At 41.3% G+C, this 20,391-nt stretch overlaps 1 protein-coding gene across 1 annotated transcript in view; it reads left to right on the top strand.

Annotated features, from left to right (window-relative positions):
- fbxw8 (F-box and WD repeat domain containing 8) overlaps positions 1–20,391 on the top strand; it is a 151,019-nt gene that overhangs the window by 111,371 nt on the left and 19,257 nt on the right. The window contains exon 8 of the mRNA XM_055655595.1: positions 7,253–7,380. Coding sequence (XP_055511570.1) covers positions 7,253–7,380 — 128 coding nt within the window. The remainder of the gene's footprint in view (positions 1–7,252; positions 7,381–20,391) is intronic.

Genomic DNA, 20,391 nt, shown 5'->3' with positions numbered 1-20,391 from the left:
AGTTTTAAAGATATTTGGAATGTGTTCTTTGGTAACAGTAAAGGATCAGCTGAGTGTAAGGTTTTCTGTTCATTCAGTTTTCATATCGAAAACAATTCGATTTAAGCATTGTATGAGAGTATTTCCTACAAATGTATTTTCATGGCTCAATATCCCCATGAGTATTAGTGGAAAGGTAAAAATCAGATCTCCAGTTGTGTTGTTGGTGAAAATTACATTCAAGTCTTTCGCCTTTTTGGTTGCTTTTTAATGGTGACAGGGCTCCAAAGAAAGAAAGGCTCAGTAAATACTAGATGCTGTTTTAGACCTGGCTTGGTGGTCCATTAGAGCTAGACAGAACTTCAATCAAGTTCTATAATGCTCTTTCCAGTTTCCATCTGGACACTGGAGGGTTTGATTCTAATTCAGACTCTCGATGGGAAACATCACACAATATCAGCAAAGGCTTCAATACACCTGGTGACTGTGATAGATTGTGTGAACTGCCAATGCTGGTTTATTGTAGATGCAAAATGTCTGGAGTTATCAAATAAAATCTCTGGAGAGAAGGATAGGTGAAGTTTTGGGTCAATGCCCTTCTTCAGACTCAGTCAGGGGAGTGGGGAACTAGAAGTATGAAAAAGTTCAAAACAAGTCAGAGCCAGAGCCGATGACCAAGGAAAGGTGGAGCCCACAATGGTACATTGTACAATCAGATTTGTGGGCATGAGGTAGATTGTGGTTATGGGAGGAGAGATCATTTATAACTGAGGTAAAGGAGAGGATTGGAATTGGAAATAGTGAGGCCACGCATTTTTCAAAGAGGTGGGAATAGCAACATTGTGAGTGGCAGACATGATGTGAGCCAGTACAGCACCTAAGAAATAGTCTTAAATACGTGTGATGCAATCAATTACTGCCATTGTTGTACTGCATAGTGGAATTATTCATGATTTCAAAGAAGCCTTGTACAATTGTGAATGTTATTCCTCATTACCTATACATTACTTTCACTTTTCAACTCAATTTAATCTCAGGAGAAGCTGCATATCGTTATGTCAAAGAGCTTTGCCATTTCCCAAGGTTTAAAAAATAAATTGGCCCACTTAATAAAATAACTATTTAGGGTTAGAACAATACAAAGTAGCAGGGCGACTCAATAAAGTCAGAAACCCACAATAATCTGCTCTTGATTCAATGGAAGACCAAAGCATCAGCTGCAAATAGTCACTTAATCAAAGAGTACAGTCAGTCATCTCAGGGACTTCTTTAAAACTGCAGCCCATTTGGCATATCATTCTGTATAATTTCACACCCAAGCCCGTACTTTGATATCCACGCGGGTCCTACAGCTACTACAAATCCATGGTATATCAATGCAGGAATACAATAATATACTTCAAATATATAACTTTCTCTAAACTTCTGATACTTTTTACCTATGAATCAGTTTTGAATGATTGTCAGAAAGGAAGGCATGAAAGACAGTCTTTTCTGTTGAAAAGCACAAAAAACTGCAAATGATGAAAATCTGAACTAAAGACAGAATATCTTGGAAACTCTTAAAGGTTCAAGCCAAAGGAAGGGGGTTTGACCTGAAATGCTACCTCTGTTTGTCTTCACACAGGTGTAGTCTGACCTACTCAGTATTTTGTGCCTTTGTGATATATGGAATCATGCAATAGAATTGCAAAATTGAGATCATTCTCATGTTCATTCAGACATTTAAAATCACTCATTGCCTACTTGTCTAGCCATAGGATCCTTGTGATTGTTGACTTTTGTGACTACCCTACCCCTATAGAAAGTCACCATTGAGCCATGTGAGTTTGTTCACTATTATTGCTAACTTGAAGTCATCATGCTGCAAGGGAGTCTGACCGTTGCAGGCTGCTGTGACAGCATTGATTGCTCTCTTATGCCAAACTCAATAATAAATCAATACCAACATAAAATCTGGGTTCAGAACACCCAGTCTGAAGAAGGGTCTCGACCGAAAACGTCACCTATTCCTTCTATCCAGAGATGCTGCCTGTCCCGCTGAGTTACTACAGCGCTTTGTATATATCTTCGGTTTAAACGAGCATCTGCAATTCCTTCCTACAACAATACCAACATCAGTCAGGTACCCCATGTTGCCTGATGGCGTGGCACCTTTGACTGACCTCACATAGCATGGCTCATTGTTTACGCCTTTTAATTATTCTCTGAAAGTTATCCTTGGAATCATGCAAGACTGAGATTTCATATTTTTGCAACACATAAAGATGGGATGCACATTATATTTATTATATTATATCTTATGCTTTGCAGTGTTAATGTACAAACGCCAATGCATGAGGCTGATGCACCTTGGTTAATTAAAGATCAACAGGGACAAATCAAGTTAAATGGCTTTACGTGCATAAATGAGCAATAACTTTAAAACTATATTTGGCTGCAAATTGCTCACTGAAACAATAGCACTAAATCCAGTCACTATTAGTGCCTCTTAATTTTTGTAATTTTTAATATAGGCTTGGAAACTCTATGACTACACCATAGTTGATGCCTACAGGCTGCAGGAGAGCTGGCTCTCTTTTTTGCCCAGAGATACAGATGTCCCCTCAGGATGCTCATGATGAGTGTGTGCTCATGATAAACTGCTGTATCCCAACGGGTATACTTGCAGTTAGGAGGATCAATCTAGGCTGCTCGTTGTTTGAGAGCCAGGGACCTTCAGTTTGGATGCTGACATTCTGAGGGGGAACAGGAGTCTCGGTTCCTCCACTGCCAACTGGACCTACACGGCACCAGGCAACAGTGTGATCAATTGTTGTTGGCCAGATTGCATGATTGCCACCGCAGCCTCCAGCACGCTGCTGAGACTGGCAGATAAACCCTAGACTACAGCTGTCTGCTCCCTGTTAGCAGCACCAGTGTCCTGTAGAGCAACAATCTGCTGTCCATGGGAAGCAGACTGCTGCTGGTTCAGGGTAGCACAGTTCTAGACGACTAGGACAGTGCCTCAATGAAGGCTGAAACATGCTCTCACAGTCACAATATTTCTTCAACATTGCCATTGCATGGAATGGAAGACAACATATGTTCCAATGTGAATGCAAGGTTCTCCCGGCTCTGCATCAGCCCCAAGACAATGTGGACCTGGAGTCCTTCATGCTCCTAGTCATCTCATGGAGTTGGCCTGTTCAGTCTACTGTAAGCATTTTAGATTGCCTATCAAAGGGGCACATGTTTCATTCTCCTGGACTCAGTCTACCATTTCCAAGACAACATCACAGAATGGATTCAAACTCCATAAACCAAGAACCTCCATAAACCTCTGACAGACGGCATGCTGGTAGTGCTAGGTTTCTTACCTCATGCAATGGTCCACCGATCTCTTTCCTCACAGTATCCGAGCTGGTGTTCCACAGAGGCAGAAGTACAAGTGCAACAGACTGTTCTCCGTAACAATTGGTGTGTCATCATCTCCTCGTCTGCAGAAGATTCATGAGTCCTCTGAGGAGAAGATGGCCACAACTCAGTTCACTTTTCTGTCCTGGTGGGAACACCCCAAAAAGAAAAATAATATGTGTAAAATACTGAACCCCAGCACTACTTGCTACCAGCTGTACATGGCATCTTTCTACAAGTATGCACTGCTGGACATCAGAGAAGGGATTATTTGTTATTTGTCTTGGAATAAATAGTTTATGTCGAAACTAATAACCCAGGGTTGGCAGGCACTACCAATCACGTTTACAGGAGACAGCATTTTCATTGAAAGCTAAATTACCTATGACTGTCCAAGATTAAGAACATGCACCATATTATAACTTTTTATGAGATATCTATGTTGCAGCTGTAGTAAGGTTTTGCACAATGTGCGAGCCCAATGTTGTGAGTCATGTATCACATGCCACATGTGTACTGATTGCTCTCTTATGATATTTGTTTGGAAATGGTAAATGAGTACAGGCGTGGTCTTCCGCATTAAACATATGAGTTGATGTAGGGCCTGGGTGAGTGGCAGTGTCCCTTTGACATGTTGCACTGAATTATAAAGTACAAATACATTGATTTTAAAATGCTGCATTGCATAAGCCTTTGACTCTTTTGGATGTCCATTTGGCCATGATAAACTCAATGACGTGTTATGGCCCATTGTTTGTATCTGACAAATATTATTTTTAATGGATGTCAGAAGGTTCCATTCATTCAGAGTGCTTATAAATGAGGTACAAGAGACTGCAGATGTTGGAATCTTGAGCAAAAAAGAAAGCGCTGGAGGAACTCAGCATGTCGGGCGGCATCTGTGAGAGAAGTTGACAATGTTTTGGGTCAGGACCCTTCTTCTGAAGAAGAGTCACTACCCGAAATGTAATGTGTCCATTTCCCTCCACAGATGCTCCCCCTGATGAGTTCATCCAGCACTTTGTTTTTTGGCTAGTAAATGAACATTTGTGAATGTAGGTGGAATGCTGGAAAAACTTAGCAGCTTAAACCATGTCTGACTTTGGGGTCACAAGGAACTACAGGCGCTGAGATCCTGAGCAAAACACAAATTGCTGGAAGAATTTAGCGGCTCATGAATCATACATTGTGAAAACAGGCACAAAATCCCATGTCTGTGCTGGTCATCTAGTACCTGGCTATAGCTAACACCTTTTTCATATAACCATATAACCATATAACAATTACAGCACGAAAACAGGCCATCTCGGCCCTACAAGTCCATGCCGAACAAATTTTTTTTTTTTTCCCTTAGTCCCACCTGCCTGCACTCATACCATAACCCTCCATTCCCTTCTCATCCATATGCCTATCCAATTTATTTTTAAATGATACCAATGAACCTGCCTCCACCAACTGGAAGCTCATTCCCACCGCTACCACTGTGAGTAAAGAAGTCCCTCATAGTCTGTCCCTGAAGGTCCTCTCGTTTGAATCTTCCCTATTCTCAAAGGGAAAAGCTTGTCCACATCAACTCTGTTATCCCTCTCATCATTTTAAAGACCTCTATCAAGTCCCCCCTTAACCTTCTGCGCTCCAGAGAATAAAGACCTAACTTATTCAACCTATCTCTGTAAGGTTAAAAATGTAGACATTCATGAATAGAACAAAATGTTCCCTTTATTTTATCATAAATATTATTTTTCTTTTAAATTGGTTAATCTTAACAAAAGTAGAAAGGAATCTTTAATTGATAGATATATTTGTAGATTAATATTTTATGTAATTTAATAGCCTATCCAAAAGTAAGGTTTCATAATTCCAATTGTGACCTTGTAACAAGAACAAGGCTGTTTAATCTTTAAAGTATGTTTTGAGATTCAGTGAGATTATGGCTGACCTGTGACCAGGTACTCATATACCCACCTTTTCTCCACTTTGCTTAGTATCTCTGGCTCTCCAAAATTGATAATTTATTGTCTAAAGCTAAGAATTGGCCTATCATCAACTTTTCTTGGCAGAAGAGAAATCCAATTTCCAGTCTCCCCTATTTCTGGGATCACTTGCTGAAACACCTGGGACTAACTTCTGAACTGGCTCTGGCCCTGAACTGCCCAAACCACTGGAAAACCATTTATTACATCTATTCAAGAGATCTCCTTAATACCATATTTACTCTCATTCACAATGTACACATTTTTATTTGAGCCTCCATATTTATGATCGGCAAGGCATTAACATTGTACTGAAGCACTAAATAACATTCAATTCTACCTGATGTTAGTAGATGCCTATGTTTCCACATTCAAACACTCTTGGGATTTTCCACTTTTAACCATTTAACCTCTTACCACCACTGCCAACTTTTTTTACATTTTGTGTCACCCACATGAACATTTTTTGTGATATAAATATTTGTGCCAAATAAGGTCAAAATTATATAAATTACCAATTATTGATTTATAGCAGAATAATTGTGAAATACTTTAGACTTTTATTAGTGCCATTTAATCTTTATATAGTATAAGTAAGTTGTGTATTGAAGAAAACTGAAATCTAGAATAGTACATTTCAAGAATATTATGTGTGAAATGTTTTAAGTTTCATGTGCGATGCTCTGGTATTCCCTGGGAAACGTCTTCTCATTTTGCACTGTACAACTGTTGCTTTGCAAGATGACAATAAAGGTTGAATAAGAATATTTATTGCCCTCAAAATCTATTCAGATTCTGATATGTGCACATCAGAAGTGGCTCTATTCTGCGAGCTCTAAATTATGCTTTGATTACATTTGATACCAATGGTTTGTCTAGGATATCTATTAGGCTTTAAGTGCAGTAATCAGATGCATTTTGATATTTTTGGGTAAAATATAACCGTAATTATGCATAATTCTAGCCTGCATTCTGTCATTCGCTCCTGATAGCGTGACTCATTTTTCTAGTCTGGAATACTGAAAATTGAATTATTCACTTAGTGGCTTCTTGCAGTCAGTCCATTACTGTTTCAAAAGCCATGGTGTGCTCCTGGGAACATTACTTAACTCTTTTTGATGACCTTCCTAAAATGTTGACGAGTTGACCAAGTACAGCAATAATCAATACATTAGGTAACAAAGAAAATAATCAATTAACTAAGCCTGTAATGGATTTGAAAGACAATCCTGTGACCTGTATAAAATGACATAAATGGAATGAAAAGTATTACTAAATATAAATTTGAAGACCAGAACATTCATACTTAAAAAAAAATCTTTATAATTTAATATTGTTAATAATTAGCACTTCGTAATTTATAGTTATCCATCTGGCAAATCTGATAACATTCAATTATTTACAGTATTGTTTACTTGTTTTGAAAAGTTAATCACATCTGTTCATTGTCAACATAACACTTGCTTTTGTGTAGAAAGGAACTGCAGATAGACACAAAATGCTGGAGTAACTCAGCGGGACAGGCAGCATCTCTGGAGAGAAGGAATGGGTGACGAAGGGTCTGAAGAAGGGTCTGGACCCGATACGTCACCAATTCCTTCTCTCCAGAGATGCTGCCTGTCCCTCTGAGTTACTCCAGCATTTTGTGTCTAACACTTGCTTTTGATATGTTTGTACAATACATTAATTTACCAGGGCAGATTTGAAAGATTGCTAGATTTTTCATCCATTGATCATTGGAAAATGTAGATTGAAATAGGTAGTGAATGTTTCTGCTGCTGGAGATATTAATGTTTATGAGAGCATAGAAGGGTGATGTTTTTTTTTTTTCATTTGTTGTTCTGGTTCCTTGATGATCATATTTTGGTATATTAAAAAATTACAAAACTTTAATTATCTTCTAGGTCCACATTTATTGCCTACAAACAGCACAACCTTTGTCAACACTGGGTAATGCTCTAGGAGACTTCACCTGCGTGAACTTAAGGGATAGTCCTCCTTATCTGGCTGTTACCGGGAACAAGGACAGGAAGTATGTAAAAAATATTTATCCAAGACTAAATCTTAACACATTTGTTTAATTTTCATTTCTTTATTTTTAGTCCCCTAGCAATGGGGAAAAAAGCAATATAATTTTGCTTCAACATTTCAGTGAAATGTCTATCAGATATTATCAAATCACATATGCTATTACTTTATCAAATATCGGAACCCTATTGAACATGAACATTATTGTATTGTACCTCGTCATTGAAGCAAAATTGGAAATGTACAAACTCAATAGCCAACTATATCTTATTAGTTCTCAGATTTAATTCAGAATTACTGCTGATACATGTAAGGACATAGAACAGTCTGAAGAAGGGTCTCGACTGGAAACATCACCCATTCCTTCTATCCAGAGATGCTGCCGGTCCTGCTGTGTTACTCCAGCATTTTGTGTCTATCTTTGGTGCAAACCAGCATCTACAGTTCGATCCTACACATAAAGCAGTACAGCACTGGAACAGGCCCTAACGCCCACAGGTGTCTGTGTCGAGCATGCAGCCAAGTTAATCTCCTCTGCCTGCATGTGATTTATATATCCACATTCCCTGCAAATTCATGTGCTATCATATTTAAAAGCATTTTAAATGCCATTAGCGAATATGTTTTCACCACCAACCCTGGCAGCACGCTTCAGGCACCCACCACTCTATGTCTAAAAAAATTGCCCCTCTGATCTTAAAGCTATACCCTTTTGTCTTTGGCATTTCCACCCTGGGAATAAGAATCTGACTCAGTACCCTATATATTCCTCTCATGATTTGATATACTCCCATCAGGTCTCCACTCAACCTCTGACACTCCTGAGAAAACAATGCAAGTTTGTCCAACCTCCCCTTGTAGCTAATACCCTCTATCTAGGCTGTGTTTTAGATTTTAAGAAGGCACAAAGTGCTGCTGTAACTCAGCTGGAGTAACTCAATCTGAAGAAGGGTCCTGACCCAAAACGTCACCTATTCATGTTGTCCAGAGATACTGCCTGACCAGCTGAGTTACTCTAACACTTATTTTTTGTAAACTAGCATCTGCAGTTCCTTGTATCCATCCTGTAACTTAGTTGTAGAGTGATACATTGTGGAAAGAGGCCCTTCGGCCCAACGCCCACACCGGCCAACATGTCCCAGCTACACCAATCCCACCTGCCTGCGCTTGGTCCATAATCCCTTCTGCTTCCTCTCCAAAACTCGCCATCTTTCCTGTCATGGGGCAATCAGAGCTGCTCACATTACACCAAATGCAATCTAATCAAAGTTTTATAAAGCTGCAATGTGACTTTGTGACTTTTATACTCAACGCCTACTTAAAGAAAGGAAGGAAGGAAGAATGTCCATGCATCTTTAGCTTGTTTCCACTTGTGAGTACAGAAATGTTAAGTGTACCTTTGGCTTCAGTTACAGGTCTGCATCCCACTGTTCTCTCAAACATCTAGTATTTGACAGCTTTTTACTAATTTTCCATTCCATATACACAGACATTAGACTTCATAGTATATTAAAACAGAAGGGACAAAACTCCAACAATTTAGAGCATGCAATCTATTTTCAGCTTGTAATCATTTCCAGCTGTAGCAGTATTATCTTATGGAGTTTATCCAGTCATTGAATTAACATTTAAGCATATTAGTTCAGCAACAAAATATTGCAATCTTGTTGTGATATATTTATGCTCAGCCACAGTTTCTTCCTTTAATTTCAATTTTCCTTCCCTTTCAATGTATAATATCAATATAATGTGTTCTGCCATTCACATTGCACTTGTGTGATGCTAATGCCAACTTTATACACAATGCCATGAAATCAAGCCTGTTTTGAGTTGGTTGAAAATTCAAAACAAAATCACAGCACATACACATCAAGAACTGGGACTGTCATATCCACGTCAGCATGCAGAGCAAGCTTTTTTTTAAGTACTCCCCAAGCATTCAAAATTTGAATCACATCTGCCTCAACTGTGTTGGAAATAAGTCAAAGGAATTATTTATCCTGTTAACACTAATGTGGTTGTGTCATTTTTGGCTTCACTGTTGTGATCATTAGTCAGGGAAATTATTGATGCTGTTAGCATTAATCTGCTTGCATCAGTCTTACTCGCATTGCAGAATTATGTTACATTTCTGGATCATGTTCATTAAAGAGTCTCAAGTGGGACTACTAGTGGAAGGTTTGTAGATTTAACAAAAAGCGTCTTCTGGGATTATCCTTACTTCGCTATAACATTACAAAAGTGTATATATATATGCTATTTAATTTTGTTGTTTGGTCCCATTGTGCTGTGGGAGTTAATTACTAAGCTTCAGCAAGGCCTCTCCATTGTTTCGGATTATTTCTTGCATTAGTTTGCCAGCATGTCTGGTAATAAGGAGTTATTATCTGGTATTAGCCAACTTGATTCTTGAATTCAATGTAAACATTTCAAGCTGTAGGAAAATGATAGAGCTATTTCACTGTTGAAAAAAAATATTGGCAGCGAGCCAACCAAATAACCTGAACGAAAGCATTATTTTTATTAATACATTTTTTTTGTTTTTACATTTTGAAATGAAAGCCTATAAAATGGAATATTATTTATTTTTAAAGGAAATGGGAAATTTGTCCATAGAAAAGGCACCTTCCTTTTAAATGTAGGAACTGTAGATTTGCTTCCTTCTATAACTTTTCACAAACCAGGATAAGACCTTCATGGTGAATAGCAGGGCTCTGGGGAGTATTGTGGGGAAGGGATCAAGAGGTACAGATACGTAGTTCCTTTCGGCACATTGGCCTTCATCAGGTATTGAGTATAGAAGTTGTGATGTTATGTTGCAGTTGTACAAGACGTTGGTGAGGCCAGATTTGCAATATTGTGTTCACTTTTGGTCACCTTGTTATAGGAAATTTGTTGTTAAGCTGGAAAGAGTGCAGAAAAGATTTGCGAGGATGTTGCCAGGACTTGAGGGCTTGAGCTAAAGGGAGACGTTGGGCAGGCTGGGACTTTATTCCTTGGAATGCAATAGTAAGGGGTGGTCTTATATAAGTTTATAAGATTATGAGGGGAATAGATAGGGTGAATGGATCGAGTATTTTACCCAGAGATGTGGTATCAAAAACCAGTGGACATGGTTTTAAGGTGAGAGGGGAAAGATTTAATTGCAACCTGAGGTGCAACTTGTTTACACAGAGGGTGGTAGTTGACACAGGTACAATAACAACATTTAAAAGACAATCAAACAGGTACATGGATAGGAAACGTTCAGAGGGATATGGGCCAATGCGGGCAGGTGGGGCTAGTGTAGATGGGGCATTTTTGTCGGCTTGGACCAAAAGGGCTGTTTCCTTGCATGACTGTGACTATGACATTAGTGAAATAACTGCAATTTTGATATGACATAAAGTGCTATTTAGTTGGTCATGTTTAATGATTCTTTGGTATGGAGCTTTCTGATCTGCCATCCTTTCTGGTGCGGATACTTTTGGGTAGCAAGTGGAAATAATTGCTGTGTGTTAGTAAAGTTCCACTGCAAGTTTAAGCCATATTTAACCAATTTTACATCTTATTATGAGTTGTGCTTGGCATTCGTTATATAATTCCCTTCGGCCTGTGTGTGAAATTGTGAATTTGCAGATAGAACCAGGATTTTTCCACATAATACATATAACCAGGCTGACTAATGATAATGGAGACATGAAAGATGGCACCTGCTGGAATCTTGACCAAGAAATAAAGTGCTGAGAAACTCAGCAGGCTTCAGTATGAAGAAGAGTCCTGAAATGCCATCGGTCCATTCTCTCTCCAGATGCTGCCTGTCTTGCTGTGTTCTTCCAGTACTTTGCTTTCAGTCTAATGACAATACAAGGTGGGTGCGTCCGTCTGGCTGTGTATTGGAAAACCAAAACAGTTTTGTTTGGAGAGACCCATGATTTATATGAAACTGCAATAATTATCTGCTCGTGCTCATGTGGCTTGCGAAAAGAAGGGACAGAGGAAGAGAACACACTCGTAATGCCTCAAAGGGAAAGGAACAAGATGCAGCCTGGGATCAATGGAACACTGGAATCTGTGACTGGAAAAGATTGCTTAGATAGTGTAAATAATTAGAGAGTTTGATCGATGTGGAAATTGCAATTAATTTATTAAGACATGTAAAACCTGAGGAGGCTTAAGTATTTTTTAGAGGCCCAAGGCCAGCTGAGTATGTATTGATGAAGGAATGCTTTGAATTCATTATCATTTCAGTAGGGGCTATAAAGAACTAGAAGAGGGTTAGGATCAGTGTTGGTGAAATAATATAATATCCTTATTAACATCACAGCAAAAGGGCAGAAGGTTCACACATGAGCCTATTGTGGTGGTGGGGAAGATTCAGTGCCGTGCCGTGGGTAATTACTCAAAGTAGGCAGTCAGTCGGCTTTTTAAAAAAAATCTTAAAATGCGCATGCGCAGATTGTTCTCTCCGTAAAAAAATAAAAATAAGTAACAATTCAATTTGCCCAAGGCTTCTAAATCTCCTTCATTTTTTAATTACTGAATGGGTGGGGGACGGAGGATGAAGGCAGGTGGAGAGATGGTGGGAAAAACGGGAGCACTCCGGGACAACATGAATCAGTTGTCATCTTATTGAATGACAAAACTAATTCAAGGGACCAAATGGAGGGAGAGTTCCTTTCACAGCATGTGGAGAGTCTGTGCCAGGGGTTAAAGATGCGGAGAGGGCAGGAGTGTTGAGAAGGAGAGGGTGGAGCTCATGTCAGACTCACCGCTGCAGCAGCGCTCCGGGCACGGACAGCAGAACTGGCCGCCACTTCCCGGGAGGGAAGCAGCTCGGGTGCCTGCGAGCAGCTGCCGGGACCCGACAGCAGAACCGGCTGCCACTTCAGCACCTTCTGCCGGCCTGCTCACCTCTGGCAATGCTCTCCGTCTGAACATCTCTTACCTGCCGCTCGCCGGCTTCGCTCATGTCAGCCGCTTCCCACAAATCCTTAAATTCCATCAGCCGAGTAACCTCAATTGGTCCCTTGAGCGCGCTGTCGGAATTTAAGGATTTGCGGGAAGCGGCTGACATGAGTGAGGCTGGCGAGCGGCAGGAGAGAGGTTTTCAGATGGAGAGCACTGCCAGAGGTGAGCAGGGACCAGCAGAAGGGGCTGTCCGGTCCCGGCGGCCACTCGCAACCACCCAAGCTAATTCACTCCCCAGCCACAATGTGGTGGCTCCATGCCCGGAGCATCGCGGCAAGTGGGTTACTGGCCCTGATTCCCTCCTTGACAACGCTCCTGCCCTCCCCGCAACTTTACCCCGGGCCAGACTTCCCAAACGCTGTGAAAGGAGCTATCCCCACCCAGGATATACGGTATTTAAAAACATAAAGCACCAAGAAATGTACTTACCACGTTATTGGTACACAAACTCCATTCTTCTCTCTTTGTTTCTTAAGATGCTCTTAAAATAATGACAATCCATATTTGAAAAACCCGCCAAGGAGCTCGCGCTGCGCATGTGCCGTAGGCTGCTGAGCATGCGCAGTACTGCAAAGGCAGAATTTCAGCTGCCTTCAGCCCCGCTTGTCATTAACGGCTTCAAGCAGTGCTGACGGCACGTGGGCTGCACAGACCTTCGCGTGTTACAAGTGCTGCAGATGAAAGACACGGAGAATTATGCCTACCTAAGAGATCGATCTCTTAGATAGGCACAATTCATCCATGCCTTTACTATTTATATTTAATAATTGCCATTTCATAATTTTAGTCAGGGTAGGCAGTGCCTACCTTGCCTACCCTGATGGCACGTGCCTGGGAAGATTGATATCATCAATAAATGCCTCCAGGTTCTGCTGATGTTATGCTGGGGGAAAAATCATATTAAGATTGCAGAAGCATATAATTGGTGTAATAACTGCATTGCAGCAACTAAACCAGGCAGCTGCATTAGTGCCTGTAAGTGTGTGGTATCGTGCAGCTGGAAGACAAGGGCAACAGTGTTCATCACCTCCACAAACACCTCCCAATATCATTCTGTTCCTTCGTCCTTATTTGCCAGGTGAATATCCAGGAATTCCTGACACAGCTATGAGAATACTTTCACCATAAAAAACAAAGTGATTGAAATAGGTTTAGCTACCTTCAACTTCTCAAAGGCCATGAGTGATGAGCACCATATGGTGGCCCAAACTGTGCAGGAATACAAATGTTTTAACATTGACATTGCAATTGTAAATCATGTAATAACTCTATTCTATTGAGAATAGAACTGCAAGCATTTTGCTTGGAAAGTATTGCAAATGTATAGCATTGTTGTGGGTCAGAGAATACAGTTGACTTTCCCAAGGACCATCAGCTGCTTTGTATCCACCCATGTGTTATTTTTATGTAAAACAATATTTGGTATTACAATAGATGTAGTGACGTTTTTTCCTCTTTTATTTACAAAGACATTTGTTTTCATAAAGTGACCTATGTAGAGATGAGTTGAAACTTGATACCTGTGATCATCTTGAAGACATTAATTTCAAATGCAAGAGGGTATGAAGAATGTCATTTACTATAAGTGAAGGATATAAATTGTATTTGTACATATATGCATGAATTGGATTTTTTGATGGGGGAACAAATTAGAATCCTTTATTTATATCTATATTTTATAAGCTGTTCTTATATTGGAAAAATAAATCAGCAAATTGAATACTTTGGGGGTATTGTCCCTCGGGTTGGCTTTTTTCTCTAAGTGTATTTGCAGCATTTGGCTGATACAATTGGTATTCCAGTGAGAACTGTTAAAGATTATTCTTTATGTCTATAGCCTTTATTTGGCAAGAAACATCTAGCTTTAAAATTAAAGACCAAATGGTGTTTCACATAAAACCAGGGAATAAACACAAGTGCACTGAGGGCTACAGTAGTTTGTGAGAGAGCTCCAATGAACAGATTTCAGATTCCATTTAGTTGATTAAAGGCATCAAAAAGATGCTTGTTTCAGGTGCTTTAGAGATTTCCTCAAACAGTCCTTTGGCTAAGCTGCTCAAAATGATAATCCAAAAACAGTGGGGAAATGGAAATAGAAGCACAAATATTGCACATTGTGGCACAAAGCCAAGGTCTAATGGATTTGTCTTTGCTTCTGAGGAGCCGGTTTTTAGTTGTAAATCGTGGGTGCAGTTGGCAGCCCAGTCCCATGGTGAGTGTCAGATTGTGGGGCATGGTTTGCCTGCCAAGAAAAGTATACTCATGTCTGAGGAGCAGCTTGCAGAATAATTGATTAATTGTCAAATTACTTTATGAACTTTAGATTGATTAATTGTAGAGCACTTTGCCTGCAAATTCTTACAAATGAATAAGAAAAGCTCTTGTTTGTCTTTCTATTTAAATTGATACTAATTCAGCATTAGCAGATGTGAGTGTCTGTAAAAGCATCGGTCATGTGATGAAAGCTCATTGTCTTTTCCCCATGGTGATTCTCTTGCAGGAATACAATTTGATTTTGTTAGTAGCTTTTGTGGAAAAAAATATATGTGTTGGGTTTGAATTTTGTTGTCATTTTGCAGATGGCTTTGAAGTGATACAGCATCTTTTTGAAGACATGCAGGAACTCAGCATGGAAACACAAGCAATGCACCAATAAAATTTGGCCCATAAAGTTTGCGCCACTATATAGAAATATCACAATTGATCTCATGATAACCTAAAATCTGCACATCCATTTACCTACAGTAATCTTTTACCCCTTTACTTATCAAGTATTTTTCTCCGGGTTAAAGAAAAACAAATAGTATTTCTACTGTACCGTGAAGAAGGAGATTTCAAAGAAATGTTTGGTTTAGTTTAGTGTATTATTATCATGAGGACCGATATACAGTGAAAACCTTTTGTTTGTATGCTTTTTAGTCAAAGAAAAGGCTGTGTATGAATACAATCAAGCTGCCCAAAGTGCACAGATAAAGGATAAAGGGTACAACATTTAGTGCAAGTTATAAAATTGAAGTTCAATAAAGTCCGATTCAAGATAGTTCAAAGATCTCCAATGAGGTGGATGGGAGGTCAGAACTGCACACTAACTGATGAGAGGACCGTTCAGTTGCCTAATAACAGCTGGGAACAAACTGTCCCTGAATCTGTAGGTAGGCATTTTCAAACTTCCAGCCTGATGGGAGAGGTGAGAAGAGGGAGTGACCGGGATGAGGCTGGTCCTTGATCGTGCTGGCCGTCTTGCCGAGGAAGTGTGACGTGTAGATGGAACCAATGGAAGGACAGTCGGTTTGAGTGATAATCTGGGCTATGTCCATAACTCTTGCAATTACTCGTGTTCTTGGATGGAGCTATTCCCAAACCAGTTTGTGATGCATCCCGATAAAATGCTTTCAATAGCGTATCTGTAGAAGTTGGCGAGAGTTGTTGTGTACATGCTGAACTTCCTAAGCTTTCTAAGGAAGTAGAAGCATTAGTGTGTGAATAGAGGCATTAGTATGCTAGTAGAGGCGTTAGTGTGAGTAGAGGCATTAGTGTGTGAGTAGAGGCGTTAGTGTGTGAGTAGAAACATAGAAAATAGGTGCAGGAGTAGGCCATTCGGCCCTTCGAGCCTGCGCCGCCATTCAATATGATTATGGCTGATCAACTCAGTATCCTGTACCTGCCTTCTGTCCATACCCCTGATCCCTATAGCCACAAGGACCACATATAGCCTCAACTACTTTCTGTTGCAGAGAATTCCACAGATTCACGACTCTCTGTGTGGAAAATAAAATTATCATATAGCCATATAACATATAACAATTACAGCACGGAAACAGGCCATCTCGGCCCTTCTAGTCCGTGCCAAACACTTATTCTCAGCTAGTCCCATCTACCTGCACTCAGTCCATAACCCTCCATTCCTTTCCCATCCATATACCTATCCAATTTATTTTTAAATGATAAAATCGAACCTGCCTCCACCATTTCCACTGGGAGCTCATTCCACACAGCCACCACTCTCTGAATAAAGAAGTTCCCCCTCATGTTACCCCCAAACTTCTGTCCCTTAATTCTCAAATCATGTCCTCTTGTTTGAATCTTCCCTACTCTCAATGGGAAAACTTATCCACGTCAACTCTATCTATCCCTCTCATCATTTTAAAGACCTCTATCAAGTCCCCCCTTAACCTTCTGCGCTCCAAAGAATAAAGACCTAACTTGTTCAACCTTTCTCTGTAACTTAGTTGCTGAAACCCAGGCAACATTCTAGTAAATCTCCTCTGTACTCTCTCTATTTTGTTGACATCTTTCCTATAATTTGGCGACCAAAACTATACACCATACTCCAGAATTGGCCTCACCAATGCCTTGTACAATTTTAACATTACATCCCAACTTCTATACTCAATGCTCTGATTTATAAAGGCCAGCACACAAAAAGCTATCTTTACCACCCTATCTACATGAGATTCCACTTTCAGGGAACTATGCACAGTTATTCCTAGATCCCTCTGTTCAACTGCATTCCTCAATTCGCTACCGTTTACCATGTACGTCCTATTTTGATTTGTCCTGCCAAGATGTAGCACCTCACACTTATCAGCATTAAACTCCATCTGCATCTTTCAGCCCACTCTTCCAAATGGCCTAAATCTCTCTGTAGACGTTGAAAATCTACTTCATTACCACAACCCCACCTATCTTAGTATCATCTGCATACTTACTAATCCAATTTACCACACCATCATCCAGATCATTGATGTATATGACAAACAACAGTGGATCCAACACAGATCCATGAGGCACCCCACTAATCACCGGCCTCCAACCTGACAAACAGCCATCCACCATTACTCTCTGGCATCTCCCGTTCAGCCACTGTTGAATCCATCTTGCTACTCCACCATTAATACTCAACAATTGAACCTTCTTAAGCAACCTTCATCTCGGTCCTAAAAGACTTCCCCCTTATCCTTAAACTGTGGCCCCTTGTTCTGGACTTCCCCAACATCGGGAACAATCTTCTTGCATCTAGCCTGTCCAACCCCTTAAGAATTTTGTAAGTTTCTATAAGATCCTCCCTCAATCTTCTAAATTCCAGCGAGTACAAGCCAAGTCTATCCAGTCTTTCTTCATATGAAAGTCCTGCCATCCCAGGAATCAGTCTGGTGAACCTTCTCTGTACTCCCTCTATGGCAAGAATGTCTTTCCTCAGATTAGGAGACCAAAACTGGACGCAATACTCCAGGTGTGGTCTCACCAAGACCATGTACAACTGCAGTAGAACCTCCCTGCTCCTATACTCAAATCCTTTTGCTATGAATGCTAACATACCATTCGCTTTCTTCACTGCCTGCTGCCTACTTTCAATGACTGGTGTACCATGACACCCAGGTCTCATTGCATCTCCCCTTTTCCTAATCGGCCGCCATTCAGATAATAGTCTACTTTCCTGTTCTTGCCACCAAAGTGGATAACCTCACATTTATCCACATAATACTGCATCTGCCATGCATTTGCCCACTTACCCAACCTATCCAAGTCACCTTGCAGCCTCCTAACATCCTCCCCACAGCTAACACTGCCCCCCAGCTTCGTGTCATCCGCAAACTTGGAGATGTTGCATTCAATTCCCTTGTCCAAATCATTAATATATATTGTAAATAGCTGGGGTCCCAGCACTGAGCCTTGCGGTACCCCACTAGTCACTGCCTGCCATTCTGAAATGGACCCGTTTACTCCTACTATTTGCTTCCTGTCTGCCAGCCAGTTCTCTATCCACATCATTACTGAACCCCCAATACCATGGCGAGGCGAGTAGAGGCATTAGTGTGTGAATAGAGGCATTAGTGTGTGAATAGAGGCATTAGTGTGTGAATAGAGGCATCAGTAAGTGGAAAAATGGCAGATGGTGTTTAATTTGAGCAACTGTGAGGGATTACACTTCGGGAGGTCGAATGTAAGGGGACAGTAAATAGGTAATGGCAAGACCCATAAGAGCATTTATGTATAGAGAGATCTTGGTGAGAAACTGTGCGATCGTTTCGCTGAACATCTTCGCTCAGTCCGCCTGGCACTACACGATCTCCCGGTTGCTAAACACTAACTTCCCCTCCCATTCTCATACTGATCTTTCTGTCCTGGGCATTCTCCACTGTCAGAGTGAGGCCAAACGCAAATTGGAGGAACAACACCTCATATTTTTCTTGGGCAGCTTACAACCCAGAGGTATCAATATTGGTTTCTCCAACTTAAGTAAAGGGGCTGTCCCACTTGAGCGTTCTAATTGGTGAGTTTAGAAAAAATGATATGCTGAAGACCTCCTTCGACTATGTAGAAGATCTCCTTCGACAATGCTTTGAAGACCAGCTTCGACTAGCTACGACTAAGTTCGGGAAAATTGGACACCGAATAGTGGAGAGTGAAGACGACCTCCATCGATCTCCTTCGACCTCCCTTCAACTATGATGAAGACTATCTACGACTACCTTCGACTACCCTCGATTATCTACGACTAACATGCCGACCTACTACGACTAAACCTACGAGTAAAAAAAGTGTTGATTTTTTCCATGCCGACCTTTTTTTACTCGCGGGCATTTTTTAACATATTGATAAAAAATGCCGCGACCTAGCTGAGGCTTCGAGTGCGTGGAGACCACTCTCGAGCATGAAGGAGAGTTACGAAGACCTCCTACGACCTCGTGTCGACCATGCTGCGAGTATGAGTCGTGCTCATGAGATATGATTTCAGGATGCTCAGATAATCTTCTAATGCGGTCATTGTACCCGAGCGCTAAATCCCTTCAGCTGTACCTGCAACTGAATTCCAATTTCTGATTTTTTTGTTTTCCTATTTGTCATTTTTTTGTTGCCCGATTATTTGGAGGCCAATCAACCGCTGTCTCTAAGGGGGTTGCGTTCAATCACCGACCAGCTTCCCTTAAATTTCCCATCCAATCAACAAATCTCCTCCCGTACAATCAGCCGCTGTCTCCAAGGGCATTGTGTCCAATCACATAATGCACTGGTCACTCGGTGATCGACCAGCTTCCCTTACTGAAGCAGACAATGGCTGCAGCCAACAGAGAGAGAGAGAGAGAGATGCAAGAAAGCAGCTATGACATATAATACACAATAAACTGTATTACAAATAAACAATAAACAAGTTATGCATTCTTGTACTCTAACATGAGTATGACCACACATTAATAAAAAAAATTCAGCCAAATGGCATCGTGTTAAAAATACTGATTTCCTCAGCAAAATACTGATTTTCAGGTACAGGTGCACAACCTTTTATCCGAAGATCCAAATAACGAAAACCTCCGAATAGCGGACATTTTTTCGGTCCTTGAAGAAAGGTCCTTGAAAACGTTCACGGAGGGCGGCCCGCAGAGGTGACAGCGGAACCTCCGGTCGGTCCTCGAAGAAAGGGGAACTAAATCCCCATTCTTAAAAGAGAAGGTGAGGGTATAATGCGCGGGAGGGTTAATAATTGACAATATGCTGCTGCCTGCCCGCTGAGTTAAAAAGTTCCCACGGTAGACTCACGATACACAGTAGCAGATTGTCGCTCTCTTCAGTTTCACCCCACCTACAGCCCTCTGCTTCCCGGCCATGTGTGTGACCCCTTCCCTCCCCTCTCCAGCTCCCCGCCCATTGCACCGGCGCGGGGGATTTGCACTGTCTTCACGTCGGCGATGCCAGCATACAATGCCAGTGCCAGTCACCGGAGATGTCAGGACCAACGGGACACCGACCCCTAGGCCCACTGCAAGCACGGAGATCCCAGATCAGCAACTCCAGCCCAGCCCCGCTCCAACTCCAGAGGAACACGCTCCCCGTATGGGCAGAAGCTGATGGTGTGCAAGGTATGTCTTGTTCTTGGGGTCGCGCAGCTCGGGCTGTGGGCAAACTGCCACTTGTTGCCGTAGCGGCCCATCGGGGAGCTGATTCCTCTGGAGTTGGAGGGGGAGGGGGGTATTGTGCTGTTTGATCGCCCCCTGCTCTCCCAGGGACAAGGAGACAGGACGTTCACCGAGGGCGGCCCGCAGAGGTGACAGCGGAACCTCCGGTC

This window comes from Leucoraja erinacea, chromosome 25 (assembly GCF_028641065.1).
Source record: "Leucoraja erinacea ecotype New England chromosome 25, Leri_hhj_1, whole genome shotgun sequence".
In the NCBI taxonomy this organism is placed as follows: Eukaryota; Metazoa; Chordata; class Chondrichthyes; order Rajiformes; family Rajidae; genus Leucoraja; species Leucoraja erinaceus.
Note: the sequence above shows the minus strand (reverse complement) of the source record. Positions and strands in the feature narration are given on the sequence as shown.